The sequence below is a fragment of the Cydia amplana genome, chromosome 2, assembly GCF_948474715.1.
Source record: "Cydia amplana chromosome 2, ilCydAmpl1.1, whole genome shotgun sequence".
Taxonomy (NCBI): Eukaryota; Metazoa; Arthropoda; class Insecta; order Lepidoptera; family Tortricidae; genus Cydia; species Cydia amplana.
Window position 1 is genome coordinate 26326222 of NC_086070.1, and position 16457 is coordinate 26342678.

At 36.9% G+C, this 16457-nt stretch overlaps 2 protein-coding genes across 2 annotated transcripts in view; one reads left to right on the forward strand and one right to left on the reverse strand.

The window, feature by feature from the left end:
- Positions 1–14036, reverse strand: part of LOC134661480 (electron transfer flavoprotein beta subunit lysine methyltransferase-like) — a 47795-nt gene extending 33759 nt beyond the window's left edge. Inside the window, exon 1 of the mRNA XM_063517593.1 lies at positions 13928–14036. The gene's annotated coding sequence lies outside the window, so the exon portion shown is untranslated. The remainder of the gene's footprint in view (positions 1–13927) is intronic.
- A 179-nt stretch (positions 14037–14215) lies between these two features.
- Positions 14216–16025, forward strand: LOC134661207 (growth arrest and DNA damage-inducible protein GADD45 alpha). The gene is made up of 3 exons (XM_063517177.1): positions 14216–14523; positions 14818–15034; positions 15367–16025. Exons 1-3 carry the CDS (start codon positions 14462–14464, stop codon positions 15577–15579), a joined length of 492 nt encoding a protein of 163 aa, XP_063373247.1. The 5' UTR covers positions 14216–14461; the 3' UTR covers positions 15580–16025.
- The last annotated feature ends 432 nt before the right edge of the window (positions 16026–16457 follow it).

Sequence of the window (16457 nt, forward strand, 5' to 3'; positions counted from 1 at the left end):
GAAGGGATAATAACATCCTAAAACACTAAAGAATAGTAGTGAATGATTCAAAGGCCGTCCAGCGATCTTATTCAAATACCTACATACATTATATGTTATTTTTTTTCAACTATCAAATCGAAGGTGCATTAACACTAGGTCACAACACAATAGGTCAATTAATGTGACACTTATTAATTATTATGTAACCTTTCACCTCCCAACTCCCAAGTCCAAACTCCAAATGCACGCGCTGCCGTGACTCACATCACGTGGTTAAACTGAGCTAGTTTTCAAAACGACAACACTCTTCTTTCAAATTTAACCTTCTATTTAACCAATTAAAGTTGAATTTAGAATGAGTAAGATGTTTTACTTCTGTTACGTGAGGCGCCGCGCACGCGCTACTTGACGCATGCGTCTGCGCTTATGATCAGGCTCAGGGTTTTGGTATTTGTGTCGATAGGTCTTTCACTTGAGGCCGTTTAGTTAGCTAGTTAGCTACTTTGTCTGATGAACCAATTCTATTATACTGATGAACGAATTTGGTTGTAACTTGTAAGAGTGGTCCAATGTAAAGTTAAACTGCTAAAGAATCAATTTCCTCGATCGTACGAAATACCTAATTTCCATACCTACGAAATTGTTGTTGAATAAAAACAAAAGTGGTTTCAAATAGGCTTAACGCAGTTATTTAAATCTACCTGCATTTTTGGAAAAGGATGATTTTGTTACATATATCAACATAATCCACCAAAGAATCCGACTGGGTGACTCACTCCAACACTACTATAGCGCCAGTCTAAAATGCTTCTTGCCGCCTATATATTTAAGGTCCTTATTACTTTTCTGCCAGAGGGTGTATCAACAGACAATAGTCCTGACGGGGCATCCCCACAACGGCACGGGAGTCACATTAAAGGGCAAAGGAATTTTGGTCCTTTGCTCCTGATAAGGACGGGTAATTCCGAGTGTTTGTCCAACGTCGTTGTTGTAGATGTAGAGTATGTATCATTGTTTCATGTGGTAAAGGTCCTTCTTGCTCGTATATAGTTAGCTGTTTCTGTACCAACAACAATGGGGCTTCCCCTTGTCCCCGACCACGCGGGAGTCCCATTAAAGTTCCATGATACTTAGATCCTCTGAACCTGATAGGATATAAAAAGGTCGGGTACTTTCGGATTTCTAGATTTAAGATCTACATTTGTTACTATGGAGTGTATCGGTTATAAACGACGTTGTACCAAAGGACAATAGTCCCGATGGAGTGGGGCTTCCCCAGTGGCGCAACTACAATGGTTTTTGGTCCTTTTGAACCTAATAAAGAGAACGGGTGTTTGGCCTATATATGTACATCCTTTTCTCTTCTTGATTGCTTGACCAAGGTCTGGCCCAACAGACGATAGTTCTGATAGTGTTTCCCCAACAAATCTGTTAAAGAACAAACATATTTTGGTTCTTTGAACCTGATAAAAAGGTCAGGTAATTCCGAAGGTTTGATTTAAGGGCTGCATTCCTTTTCTTTATTGTTGTCCGAGAGTATTTTTTATCGTTGTGTATTGTGTCATATTCTATTATGGGAAAGGTTTTTATCGCTCGTAGGTATAGTTGCATACCAGGGGCTGTACCAAATAGACAAAAGGCCTGATGGGGCATCCCCAACATCGCGGGACTCCATTAAATAAAGGACAATGGTAATTGGGTCCTTCGAACCTGATAAAAAGGTCGGGTGATTCCGGATACATTATTTTTCTAGTTATCACAAGAAATTCTGATGGGGATACCCGAGCAAGGGGCTATTCATAAATTACGTCATTTAAAATTGGGGGGGGGGGGGGAGAGAGGGGAGAGGTCTGGACATCGGATGATGGTAGCATGACGTAGGAGGAAACGGGGTCATTCGAAGCATGATTTTTGGATGATTTTAGGGGGAGGGGTCAAAAATCGTCAAAAATAGATGACATATTGATCCTGCGAACCTTAAAAGTCTAGTTATATAGCTCCTTGTGTTTTTAAAAGAATTACATTGCCTCACTAAGAGTGTTGTTATACTTTTTCATGTCTTCCGGCTGCATATATTCCAAAGGAGAACTGAGCCCAATTTAGCAAACCTAGTCCCAAGAATTTGCGCCGCCACTAGTTGTTACGAAATGCGAAAAACGAATCGCGACTGTCATCAGATCTTATCAACCTTTTTTGTCTGACTACTAGGTACTCAGGTCCTACTGACCTGCCTAGGAAACTATGGAATATTACCTACCAATTAGGGCAATTAGCAACTCGAAGTTTAACGACGCAAAAGCGGTCGCAAAGTCATCGTTACTCGATAAAGCGGCGCGGCGCCTCGCTATCGTATCACGCCTATCTTATCACGCACGCCGAGGCGGGCACGCGACGTCGCGCGAACGTTAATTGGGTGCAGTGTTTACTGATAATGACTTTCACGCTTCGGCCAAGAACACCGAATTTAATCAGACATTGTCTTTATGCATGTGCCTACCTGTACAAATCGAACGGGCATAATTTAAATCATATAAGTACCTACACTACATATAAATACCTATCTGTAGCATTTTATGATTACATATCTAGAATTGGTATTATGTATATCTAAAAAAAACTGTTTTAAATATAATTGGGTAATCCCCTAATTCATAAAGCTTGGCAAAACTCTGTGAAATATTGCATTGCCTCCGGACACATTTTACTCCACGTTTCATCTCTGATGGCCATCTGAGGGCCTACCGCGAACCACGTTCGACGTGTTGCCGCTCTGTCGCACTTGTAAATTCGTACGTAAGCGTGACAGGGAGGCAACACGTCCAACGTGTTTCGCGGTGGGCCATCATCTGTCTCGATAATTAAGTAAAGGTCATTTAATAACAGTTAAAAGGACATTCACTTCCGTCTAATACGCATTACCTTAGAAATCTTAGAACGTGTTTAATGGCCATGTGCCTTTATTAGCAATGTGTTGTGATGTGATATATCTACATACTTGGAAGTAAGGCCAGCTAATGATAAAAAAGTAACCAGGGCGTCGACATCGATCTAAGATGAATAACCTGATGTGTATTTACGCATTTTACTTCACATAATAGCACGTGTCTGAAGGGGCCCATAGATTACTAGTTCGCCGTTCGTCGAGGCTGATACCGTCCGGCGAACTGGTAATTAGTAGGCCCCTTAAATTTAGCATTAACATTTTTTTCTAGCAGCAGCAATAATAATATTAAAACCATGTACTCACCATAGTTTGGATCCACAATAATGCATCTAGCCATAGATTACCTAACCATGATTATCCATTGATGCCTAAAATAAAGGAGATTAGGAATAGCAAACTGCATTAGCTTTTATCTAAAACGCTTTATACATAGGTACTTACTTAAGTACTTACCGCAACCCAAGTCATAGGTCCCATATCACTCAGTCATCACGAGGAGGCGCGTCTCATGCCAAAGTCGGAGTTTATCAGAAAGTCATTATAAAACCAAGTTATCTGAACACACATGCCACTAACATAACTAACTCAAACTACTTAGTAAACAAATGACTCGCGATAGTAAAATAAAAATTTGCAAATGGTTGCCACACGTGCACTTCAGCGTCGAATATTTTTTTAAATAACTGACAATGTGTAAACTTGATTTTCAAAGATATAAAGTCCACCAAAAACTTAGTTATAGCCTATCCGATTTTCTAAGATTAATATTATGTATGTTAGTTGTTCGCCATAGTCTTACTGTGGCGTACTTATTCTAGAAAAGCAGACAGGCTAAACCTAATATTCAGTATTTACTCATGCTCATGTCCAATTTTACACAGTGGTATTAACGGTTGTAAAGTAGTTAATGAAGTGAGTCCCCTGTCTTTAAGGCTCTGACTTAACTGACTTTTGTATCTGATCGTTATATTCGTTATTGCAATGCAAACGCATAATGTTTGGTTGATAATTTGATAAATTGTGTTGCTACGTCTAGTATAAAAAGGTCAGAGCTCTTTTTGATATAACTGCGTGTATTTACCAACTTTAGGTTATCTTTAAATTAATCTACCATTATCTTTAAAGTTGGATTTGTTGATATGATATTGGAACTTATTAGAATGTTGTTTAATAAATATGTTTCTCTAGAATTTTTAAATTATCATCTCACATGGTTGAAGCCTTCATCGTCATTAACGATGACGGCAACATAAAGAATCAATTCTCGTTGGCGTCTTACTTTTAATTTATTTGTTATTTCTTAGATAATAACCACATTAGTTCCTATACCTTATTACCAGGGTGTTAAGATCGAATAATAGCTGGTGATTTAAAAGCACCGTACAGAGTAGAACCGTGCCTCTCTGACGTTTTCGATTGACGCCAAAGAGAATAAATTAATACGTTATGATTATATCAATCATGACCACGAGACCGCATCAACTGTCAAGTGGAATCAATTATTGTTTACAAACAGTCAGCAGACTGACCTTGTATCTCGTGATGTAAATCGTGAACATATGAGTTCAAAACTGCCAATCGATCGCCTTTTTTAGGGTTCCGTAGCCAAATGGCAAAAAACGGAACCCTTATAGATTCGTCATGTCTGTCTGTCTGTCCGTCTGTCCGTCTGTCTGTCCGTCCGTATGTCACAGCCACTTTTCTCCGAAACTATAAGAACTATACTGTTGAAACTTGGTAAGTAGATGTATTCTGTGAACCGCATTAAGATTTTCACACAAAAATAGAAAAAAAACAATAAATTTTTGGGGTTCCCCATACTTCGAACTGAAATTCAAAATTTTTTTTTTCATCAAACCCATACGTGTGGGGTATCTATGGATAGGTCTTCAAAAATGATATTGAGGTTTCTAATATCATTTTTTTCTAAACTGAATAGTTTGCGCGAGAGACACTTCCAAAGTGGTAAAATGTGTGTCCCCCCCCCCCCTGTAACTTCTAAAATAAGAGAATGATAAAACTAAAAAAAATATATGATGTACACTACCATGTAAACTTCCACCGAAAATTGGTTTGAACGAGATCTAGTAAGTAGTTTTTTTTATACGTCATAAATCGCCTAAATACAGAACCCTTCATGGGCGAGTCCGACTCGCACTTGGCCGCTTTTTTTCTTTTTAGCCTGGACACGGTCCTTTAAAGCCGGTTTGCTTTACTTCACGAGACATGTGCTGTGTTGGTCTAATATACCTAGTTGGTTCAGACTCTGAACCAACTATATCCAGGGTCGACTCCAGAGGCTCCAAAGTCCGGAGGTTGATGCAGCGCACTTTTACACAGTTTTTGTATTTCGTCTGTCCTAGTCGTAAGTGGAAGACATAAACCCAATTTGCAACGATTCGCAGTAATACATAAGTATTTATATTTAAAAGGCTTACCTAATGTAGAGATTGGTGCAAAGTATGACAAATATAACTTTTATAAATTAGGATAGCTACCGCGAACATCTAAATTCCAAAGTCATTGTTGCCATATAAAAAGAAATACAGATTTTCGAAGTTAGCGATAAGCATGAAATGTTTATAAAACTTGAACTGACGTAAATGGTAATTAAATCGTTTAATTAAATAACTTCTAGGTAAGTTTTCGAGTGACGGAAATTTTAAATCATTCACATAGTAGTTAATAGTTATTGTACCAACATAGGTATTGTTACCTATAGATATTTAACCAAATTATTGATTCGAACGTAAACTAAAGCGTAATATCAAACCAGAAATAAACAATAATAATGATATAATACAGAATTTAAAACAGAAAACATCTGTATATCACGATGACATGACAGATCCAATGTATCAGACGCAAAATTTTGAATTATGATTGGCATCGCAACTTCGCAACTTACTCAGCTAAAATGAAACCAGTTTTATTATGAGGAAAGCCGATTTGGGTTTTGGGTCGCTCTGACGCAAATTCAATACTTAAACGCAGACTTCGTCCAAAGAAACAGTTAAAACTTAAGAGGAAACTGAGAAGGATAAAGTAAATAATGTACTAGTATTTGAGACGTTGATTGTTCTGTGTATTGTGGAACACGTTGTGCGTCATAAGATTATAAATAGATAATATAATGTATAATATATTACTTAATATTACAATAATAGAATAGGTATGTAATTACTGGTGCAGTTGACACCTTCTGTAAATACAAACATACATTTAAAGTACCTGCTTACAAAATCAGCTATTTGCCTATTTGCGCTGTCTTAAAGGATAGCGGAATGTTTAGTGATTTATTTACCTTTTTCTACTCCAGCACTTAAATGTGTCAATTAAATGACTGACAGTGATATCTAAAGCAATGTCATTTGAATGCTTTGTCTATAGGCTCATAAGATGACTGCTAGCAGTCATCTTATGAGTATAATACAACTGCTTTATTTTTTTTAAAGATACAAGTTCCGATCATCTTGATTGAAAGAGGTATGTTTTCATTTACAATAATAACTCTTTTTTTTTTAAATAATAACTCTTTTTTTTTAAATAATAACTCAATTTTTTTTAAATAATAACTCTTTTTTTTTAATAATAACTCTTTTTTTTTAATAATAACTCTTTTTTTTAATAATAACTCTTTTTTTTAATAATAACTTTTTTTTTTTTTTTTTTTTTTTTTTTTTTTTTTTTTTTTTTTTTGCTGCAGCTGTCATAGAAAAAGTAATGTATGCAACAGCTCATAATTGGTTCTTAAAATTCTCGGGTCTTTTTTTACAAAACTCGACTACGTCTCGTTTTGTAACTTCGACCCTTGAATTTTAAGAACCCTTATTATATCACTGTTGCATAAACTACTATTGTAATTGTAATTACGTCATTAGGTACTTCACTGATTAAAGTACGGAAAATATAACAATAACATTATCTACAATTGCATATTGTGATTTATTTAAACTTTATTGCACAAAATATATACAACAATGTACAAATGGCGGACTTAATGCCAAATGGCATTCTCTAGATACAAAGTGTGATTTACTGTGCGTTTTGGCACACATCGCGCTACTAGAAACCGTGTTATCGTCGTCGAATTTATCAGACAGGTTATTTTTAAGTCGCCGGCGCCATGAAATAATAATGCGCAATGAAAGCGCACATTGTGAAATCTGGTATTTATCGATATGATTTGTATCTTTATGGCTCCTCTTCACGATGGGTCAGCGCCGGCCACTCCAAGGGACGCAGCCATACGGCAGAATGAGATAGCAATATCACTTGCTCCCTCTAACGCATAAATGCGTCCCTTGGAGTGGCCGGCGCTGGCCCATCGTGTAGAGGAGCCATTAGCTTTACCCAAATCAATCAAAGATTAGACAATGTAACTAGGTGGATATACTGTCACAATTTGTTTGTTATTGAAATTGTAAACCATTACATAATGATTGTAAAATGTATATCATCTCATAATGGAAGCCGGTAAAGGTTTACGACTACATGTGTCCAATGAGTGTATTCTGTGTTCTGTGAAGACATAATAATCAACAGTATCAGTTGATGGCCATCTTGTTGATGCTGGGCATAGTGTAAGAGACAAGGGTAAACCAAACCATACCTAAATAGGTAGTAGGTACATACATATTCTAATTAAAACTATCAAAGCACTTCACAAATCACTCAATGAATGTGCAGCTAACGACGTAAGCAAGCAAACACTTAAACAATCATTTAATAGATGCGTGCACGCACTTATATCAGTTACTACAGTGGTTCCTAACCTTTTCAGTTCGGTTACCCCTATGACTAACTAAACTAGGGAACCTGATTTTACCCCTCCTCCCAATGTGGTAATAAAAAATAAAACGTGTACGTTTGTTGTATTGTTAAATTAGGTTAGCTTATTACCCCCGTAAAATACCAGTTTTACCCCCACGGGGGTAATTACCCCCAGGTTAGGAACCACTGAGTTACTAGTAACTCATAATTCATAATTAGCTTAATCTTCAAGAACCCTTACATTATCGTGGACGTAAATAGACACAATTACTCAGTTCGATTAAAATATTCTTATCGGTATATCGCAAATTCGATGAATTATATACCCTATCAACTTAATCTTCTTCTACTGTAATGTTTTCCTCGTGGGTTGCTAGCTGATTTTAATTGAGCGTGCTTCGCTGTTATCGCTTGTTAATGAATCAAAACCATGATTTATATTTTATGTAATCGCATGACATGCATACAATTGATACAATAGAATAAATTCGTAATTGTTGCCATGGTTCTCGTATCTAAATAAGCAAGTAACTAACTAATAATTGACAATAAATTAATCACTGTTACCTATATCACAACGTAAAATACGTTCTTGAATATTTGGATTAAATTCGACAACACCTTTGCAAAACCTGATGTTTTTAACTTATTGTATCTACTGTTATATGTCCTAAGTATATGTACTACCTATGCCTACATATACTAAGGTATTGCATGAATTAATTACTTAATCGGAAGCCGCGTGTGTATTGTTTGCACTTTGCACTATCGTCTATAAGTACTATTATTACATATAAATAAATAAATATATATAAATACCTACAAATATATTAATATATAAAGTTCCTCATGCACCTGGGTTTTGATTTCTTGGCTTGTATTTTTATCCGCATGGCGACATTGGCGACGATTATTGTTACCGGCTTGTTTGGGTAAATAAGGAAATACCTTATTTACTTAGTTGTTTTCCCGATACCTACTTTTGAAAAATTTTAGTTAGTCCCTTTTTATTAGATTTCTACATTTTTTTTAAAGAGATATCTTATTAGGTATGGTTATTATGAGTTCCATGAATTTCACGATCGTCTTGAATCTCAAGATCAGGTTTGTATGACTGTGCTGAGATACTAAAAAGAAATAGAATCCTAAAAGGGTCAGACTGGCCTGAATGAGATTACAAAACAGGTATATAAACACGCGCGGGGTCACAAGACCGGTCCTGTCGGGACTTGACCTTCGTCTTGCTAGGGACTTGTTGGGACCCATAGAGAACGCGTCTTCGGGAACCGCGCGAAACAGATACTCTACGTTCGGAGTTGCAATGTCAGATCGAACTTTAGCTAAGGGAGCTCAACCGGTTTCTTAACATTACTTAAGGATCATCCCGATTTGGTTGTTGACAAGGATCATAATTTTTACAAACAAATCTCAAAAGAATGGTTTTTTTTGGGAATAGACAAATCATAACCACTATGATTATCGGCTCCAGTTTCCGCAGTTAAACTATTCATTATTTTTCATAATGTATACACATTTGTCTGATAGAAGACAAATATTCTGGAAACCCTTTTAAATAAATAACTGTTGAAGATACGAAACATGCAATATGAATTGTAAAGTATGGATGTCTTTGATTTTCTCTAAGCCATATAGCGTATAATAAAATTGTTATCCGTGTGGATTTAGTAAGAACTCATAACATAACATTTATTATTCACACTAAACAATAACTAGAATTTCTCCACACAGCCATTACCTATTGAAACAGCGCCTGACAGACTAATAAAAATAATAGATTCCAATAATCCGGCTTTCCATAAAACAGCAGCGTTCCTAGAAACAGTAGAAACTAATACTACTAACTCCACAACGTCTTATATGCCCTTTAACAATTTTAACATCCCTATTACTTAGAATCTTTAGAGCTTTACAAGCTTAGTTATTTGAAGGGCTTAAAGAATTGTATTGTTTGATTGAGGTAAATATTGCGTTTAGGATAGGGTGTTGTTGATAATTGGGTCAGAGCTGTAACCTTCGGTGGCGACGAACGGATCGATGGACAAACACTGGAGATAAAGAAGGGCAAAGGTTGACGAGCTAACGTGATCGCTACGATGTAATACTGTTTCTAATAACTATTAAATTAATCTGTCAATCAGGTGGCGGGTTACATTGCTTTGTTGTCGATGAAACCTGAAAGTTCTGCAATGGCACTGCCAAGTTTAGGAAAACGTAACAACGTGGGTGTGGTGAGGTATATAGGCACACTGCTCCCGATATGTTTAGTTTTAATACGCTCGTTATTTTTTTGGATGTTTTTACCTATAGTTGAATGGAAAGAAAACTGTGAACTGAATTCAATAAATAAAATGGATAGAGAAATTTTCCACAGCGAATAAAAAGGCAATTTCTGAAACTAGTATAGTTCAATGGCAATTTTTTTAGATATTCATTTTGTAGTTATAAAACGGCCATAAAATGGCATTCCAGTGAAAAAATTAGACTGAGCAATTTTCCGGTCCAAGACACGCCAAAAAAATATATTTTATTAATATTGGTATATCTGCTGGGATTTTTTTTTTGATATTTCGTATATTATTGCAATACGTTACATGCATATGTCCGATGAAGAAAGTTTGAACTGAGCATTTTTCCGTAAAAAGATATTAAAGATTTAAGACTTTAGGTATTTATTTAAAATCTATTATTATTTTTCTTTGGATATTTATACAATACTATTTATTTATTGATACTTTATCATACTGTAAAGTTTTTTCTGGCTGAGGAATTACAGCGGGGTCAAGTACCTTTGTTGCCTACACTAATAGTATAGGCATAGGCACTAATACAGGTTGCACCATTTGTATATTATTTTATAATATGGTTCAACAAGTGAACCTTATGATGATATTGTCAAAGCTCAACCATAATAAAATGTAATTACAGCCTAATTTGACTTTTACGTTTCAGGGAGCAGGTATAAAATTCCTCTATTAATTAAGTAGGCTTAAGGCTTCGTCACACAGGCGCGTTTTCCAGGCGCAGCGCCGCTCACGGCGCGTGAGCTTTTTATATGTAAAAGCGGCGCGCCCCGCTCACGTCCCGCCCGGAAAACGCGCCTGTGTGACGAAGCCTTTAGAAATACCAGTACTCCAAGAGCTATAAATGTAGATAACTATTTAACATTACCAAGACGACTATTTGGCGCCCTTCTCTAATTTTATTATGGGAAATAGGGCGATTCGAGTTTAAGTCTTATCCGCCACGGCAGATTCCTTATATTCCAATAACATGTATGTATTGGGTAATCTGCCGAACACAAAATTATAACAAATACTACTAAATTAATTTCAGGAAACTCACGCGGAAGTAAACACATCAATATATAAATAAAATGCAATTAATAAAGCAATTAATTGTCCTTATGGGGTTCCCTTCTAATTAAATGAAGACAATAATATAGAAGTTTTAAGGAAGGATAAAGTATTTACGACATTTGAAAATGTTTAACAACATAAATACTCAAATGCTAATTGCAATGATAATACTAAATAACATGGGCTTCCCAGTATAAACCAGAGTGAGGTAAATAATATTCATAATATTATTGAAATTGTATGCCAACAATTCAAAGTAACTGATAGTGCTGTTGCGTCAAAACAAAACCAGTTATTAATTACTGTTATCAATGGGCAAAAACTTTTTAGTAAAATCTGTCCTTATCGGTGGACTAGACTCTCCGTAACCGAGACTGGGGTATTTAGGGAAAAACAACATGGTTTTACAAGTTTTTTGGCACGTGTTATATTTAGGGATATTTTGAGGTCGCAAGTGTCGCAACCGAACCGGCTTCAAGTTTGATAAAAATCGACTTGTTAAAACCGGACTTTCTTTGTTACCCAGGCATTCAAAACTCTTCGAATAGTTCATGTTAATGGTATTATAAGAAACGCTAATTCGTGTCGTAAAAACACTAAAAACTATGTTCTCTTAAAATTTCGAAAAGGAATGATTTTGATTAAATAGTGGGCGGCATATTTCTAAGAATTTATTGTTTTGATGGTGCTCCAGTAATGGGCACTGATAATAATACGCTATCTATTCCGTTTTTGCATTCAATACGGGTAATTAATATGAGGATCACGCAACTGCGTTATGATCGACAATTTCTAACAAACAGACGTATAATCAAGGGATTTGATTTCTGTGCCACTTCGTACCTTGTCACAGTGACAATTTGAAAACTGCGATTATATGTAAGTATCTCGTATAATACTTATAACAGTCACTGTGAAAAGGTAGGATGTGGCAGTTGCACATACACTGGAAATTATACTACATATATTTCAGATTTTAGGAGGAGGATGTGGAAATCGATATTAATGCACACAGATAATCCATTTTAAGCAGACTATTGGATTTGACATACTTTTATTAGGTTTGGTGCGTAGAAAAAGGTGCTGCCTTAAAGTAGGGTGCAATTTAAGTAGTTATCTTTTTCATTTAATGTACGAACCTAAGGCAGCTTCTAAGCAACTATTAGTCATAAATGAAGAAAATAAAATTCAAGAACGTTCACACCCCCAGTCTATAATCGAAATCTTATGCATGCAGCTAATTACGACCATAATTGCTGAACCTTATACCCACAAATCAGTTCAACCTTTCAACGGTATCAACTAACAAATGTAAACAAAGACAGCTCACGCGGTTGACTAATGTAATGATTAATAGCTGGACGTTGATCCAGACATTATACCTAATACCTATTACATAACTGTAAACAGTAGGCTTTGTTAAAGTTTATTAATTAGTTTTAGGTATTTAATGTGATTAGGAAATGGCGGTTTGTTGGACAATCTATTATGTAATAAATATAATGATTACCTAGATATTATAAATCGCTGCAGAGATGTATACACAGCATGCGACGAGTGTAAATATTAATTTATCAATAAGAAACCTAGTCGCTTCTAAAATTAGCCAGCAGGCGTTTGAAAATGTTTACATTTATATCTAAGAGAAATCTTTAGTTCTTCAGCGTCACATGCGATAAATAAAAAAAGCGGCCAAGTGCGAGTCGGACTCGCCCATGAAGGGTTCCGTATTTAGGCGATTTATGACGTATAAAAAAAAACTACTTACTAGATCTCGTTCAAACCAATTTTCGGTGGAAGTTTACATGGTAATGTACATCATATATTTTTTTTAGTTTTATCATTCTCTTATTTTAGAAGTTACAGGGGGGGGACACACATTTTACCACTTTGGAAGTGTCTCTCGCGCAAACTATTCAGTTTAGAAAAAAATGATATTAGAAACCTCAATATCATTTTTGAAGACCTATCCATAGATACCCCACACGTATGGGTTTGATGAAAAAAAAATTTTTGAGTTTCAGTTCGAAGTATGGGGAACCCCAAAAATTTATTGTTTTTTTTCTATTTTTGTGTGAAAATCTTAATGCGGTTTACAGAATACATCTACTTACCAAGTTTCAACAGTATAGTTCTTATAGTTTCGGAGAAAAGTGGCTGTGACATACGGACGGACAGACAGACGGACAGACGGACAGACGGACAGACAGACAGACATGACGAATCTATAAGGGTTCCGTTTTTTGCCATTTGGCTACGGAACCCTAATAAAAAGATCGGATCGAATATACCTACACTAAACTACATCTTAGTCTTAGACTAAAACGTGTACCTAATACAAACAGTTTTGTACAATAACCCTCGAATGGTCAAGTTGTGACTAAAACACTGATTTTACAAACACTTCTTTAAGATTCAAAGCAAGCAGCTGCAAAGAGGAATAATAAAGAAGTGTTTTACAAATCTGTATCAATATCTAGTTTCCTTGAATTATTGTTCTTCCAAATTAACTGCCCAAGAAGTTAGCAGATTTGCAAGTAACTTTGCTTATCCTAGCCTTGGTAAATATATGGTTTGGTTTGTGATAATATTTGGCGTTACGCTACTGATAAGATCCGGTATCCGACTTCCATAGCGACAGAAGTTTGTCAACTGATCAAGCAAAACCAACAAAACATCCAAGGCTGCTGCAGCGTAAAGCCCAGCCAGTATCCGCTCCACCAGTTTCCTCCGCTCGTTTCCTAACGCCAAAACCCAGCCACTTGGGATTTCCGAGCCCGGACAGTCCGACGCACACAAATAAACCAATAACCTCTAAACAAACAAGACTCGTTCATGCCCAACCACTTACTCCTCTATCGCCTGGTTAACACGCGCTACGCGGGGCAGGGTAACAAAAGCAGACTGGATATAAACACAGACACGTTGCAACCTGATTTTGACCTCGTAGAGAAATTCCCACACACACAAACACTCCGTATCAACGTACACGTGCGTTGTTACTACAGAATTATACTACCACAAGTGAAATAACAGCCGAAATTCGAGGAATCTCCGTCGTACTGGCAGACGCCGTACGCACACATGTAAACATAAGCGTCGTTTGCGCATGCGCGAAGGAAGCGATAAAAGGGCGCGTCGTGTAATGGCGGCTACATTCCTCACTCTACGCTCGAAGCGATACCACGCCGGTCTAGCTCGCGAAGTTGTGAAATTATTGTGACATAACCCATTCAAGGTTCAACAAGTGGTTTAGTGAACCCAGCGCTTGGATTGCACCATTTTTAGTGAAACAGTAGTGCTCTCTGTGAAAATTCCCACACACTCCAGGAAAGTGCCAGAAATTAGTGAAATTTACGAACTGAAAAGCATCAAGTTATCCAACATGTACAAGGATTCAGTGGTTCCAGTGAAGATGGAGAGCTTTAGCGGAGTGGCCGCGAAAAGGTAACTATCTAACAATCGCGGCATTTAAAATATTAATGTAAAAATAATTTACACTAAGTTATATGTGAAGAAACTTTAATGCAAACGCGCGAAGAGTGCTAATTATGTAGTGTAAATTTGAATTTGATTCGCTATAGATGACTTTGCAATAATCCCAGTGTTAAAAATCACAATTTAGTATTCAATTTCAATACCAAAGACCTTTCTAAGTGCAAAGAACTCCATAAGAATAGGTGTACCTCAGAGTTCAAACATCGGACCACAGTGTTCTAACTATTGTATTGTTATTTCCAGCCCAATGGGCCAATGCATCAAGACGGTGCTGCGGCGGGCCTGCGTTGAGAAGCGACTGACCGTCGGCCTGCTGCCCGCCATCCAGTACCTCTCCAGCAACAGCACGGGGGCGCTGTTCTGCTTCACCACCGAAGCACCCCCCGGGGACAGCGCCACGCACATGCAGGAGGTGCTGCTACAGGCCTTCTGCGATGAGAACGACATCTATGTCATTAAGGTAACTATCACTGTCCTGTTTAAGAGTAGCGGGTGCCCTTTGGGTTGGACAATCCTCCTTAATTACTTTATCCGTTAATGATGGATGTTTGGAATTGGTCGAATTTTCCGGTGTTATCCGGATTCTAATTAGAAATGACGTAAATGGACTGTAAAATTGATTAATTAAAGACTAATTAGTAAAGCTCAAAGAATATGTAAATTTCCAATAGTTGGCACAATTACCTACAAAGCTTGCAATATAAACAACATTCCTTGTTCTTATCATTTTCATTTATTCCACGAGTGTATTGATGTGGGGCAAAACACTAATTTGTTTGTCTTTGTCTCCAGGTTGATTCAGAAGCCAAAATGCGGATGATCCTCGGTTTCCCCGCCTTGGACTATAGCTGCGTGTTGGTCCACTCGCCATACACAGACCCCTTCAGCGACAGTCAAGAGATAGACCCCTCAGTCCTCACCGACAGTGAAAAACACCTGATCGACCACTGCGAGAGGAACTGGGGATGCTCCCAGGTCCCAGTCATAAAGCTACCCGAGAAGTGAGCCAGATAAAGAAGATCTCTAAGAAAAAAAAAGATACCTCTATTGGTTTATTTGCAACTTGGTTGCACTGCCGGTCGGCCATATTTAATAAGGCTTTGGCGTTTAACGCCATCTAGTGTTCGGTAGCTGCACTAAGCCTTGTCCGCTTGGACGAAAATTCTGTTGAGATATTGTTGTTGATGAAAAGATTTTGTGGAATTGTGAAATGTTTCTAAAATCGGTTCAATTGAATATTTCTTGTATTGTAAATTGATCGCCATTTCGGCTTGTTTGTTTGTAATACTAACCACGTATTGACTTGCTAAAAGAAATGTTGTATTAAAATATTTTAGCAATAGCAATAAAAAGATAGTGATAGATAACTGCTAAGACGTTTTGTACTTTTGTAATTATATGAACAGTATTATAATTATTAAAAAAGAGTTAAATAAAAAACAATTACCTAATTTGTTGGTTTCATTTCTATTGTTAAGTAGATACAGACTAGCAAACCAGTATTGTCAACACACACACACACACACACAGGCGCAGGTTGACACAGGCGGCAAAATTAAAAAAACATGGTGACAAAAATTCGATCTCCCATCCGTGAAAGTCGCGGTTTTTTCTGCTGACAAATTGGTATCTCTGACCCACAAGAATTTAGTAGAAGTGTTGGAGATAATCAAGAATTAGAAGAGTAAACAAATTACAATATCTCAGTCTCCCAAGTAAGACTGATTTAACTGTATATACTTGAGCTGTATAGCGTACCAAAGAAACAGACAGGCCTGCATTCGATAGTTCTCTTTGACATAGTGGAAGCACGACTATTATTGTATGCCTGTCTGATCCAAACATATTCCTATGCCACGCAATCTAGTGAGGAGTAGTGTAAC

Bases quoted from the DNA above. Each gene is read 5' to 3' on its own strand.
- LOC134661207 (XM_063517177.1), top strand. From the start codon at position 14,462: ATGTACAAGGATTCAGTGGTTCCAGTGAAGATGGAGAGCTTTAGCGGA. The intron at 14,524-14,817 runs GTAACTATCTAA...TGTTATTTCCAG, and splicing joins AGCGGAGTGGCCGCGAAAAG to CCCAATGGGCCAATGCATCA. The intron at 15,035-15,366 runs GTAACTATCACT...CTTTGTCTCCAG, and splicing joins ACGACATCTATGTCATTAAG to GTTGATTCAGAAGCCAAAAT.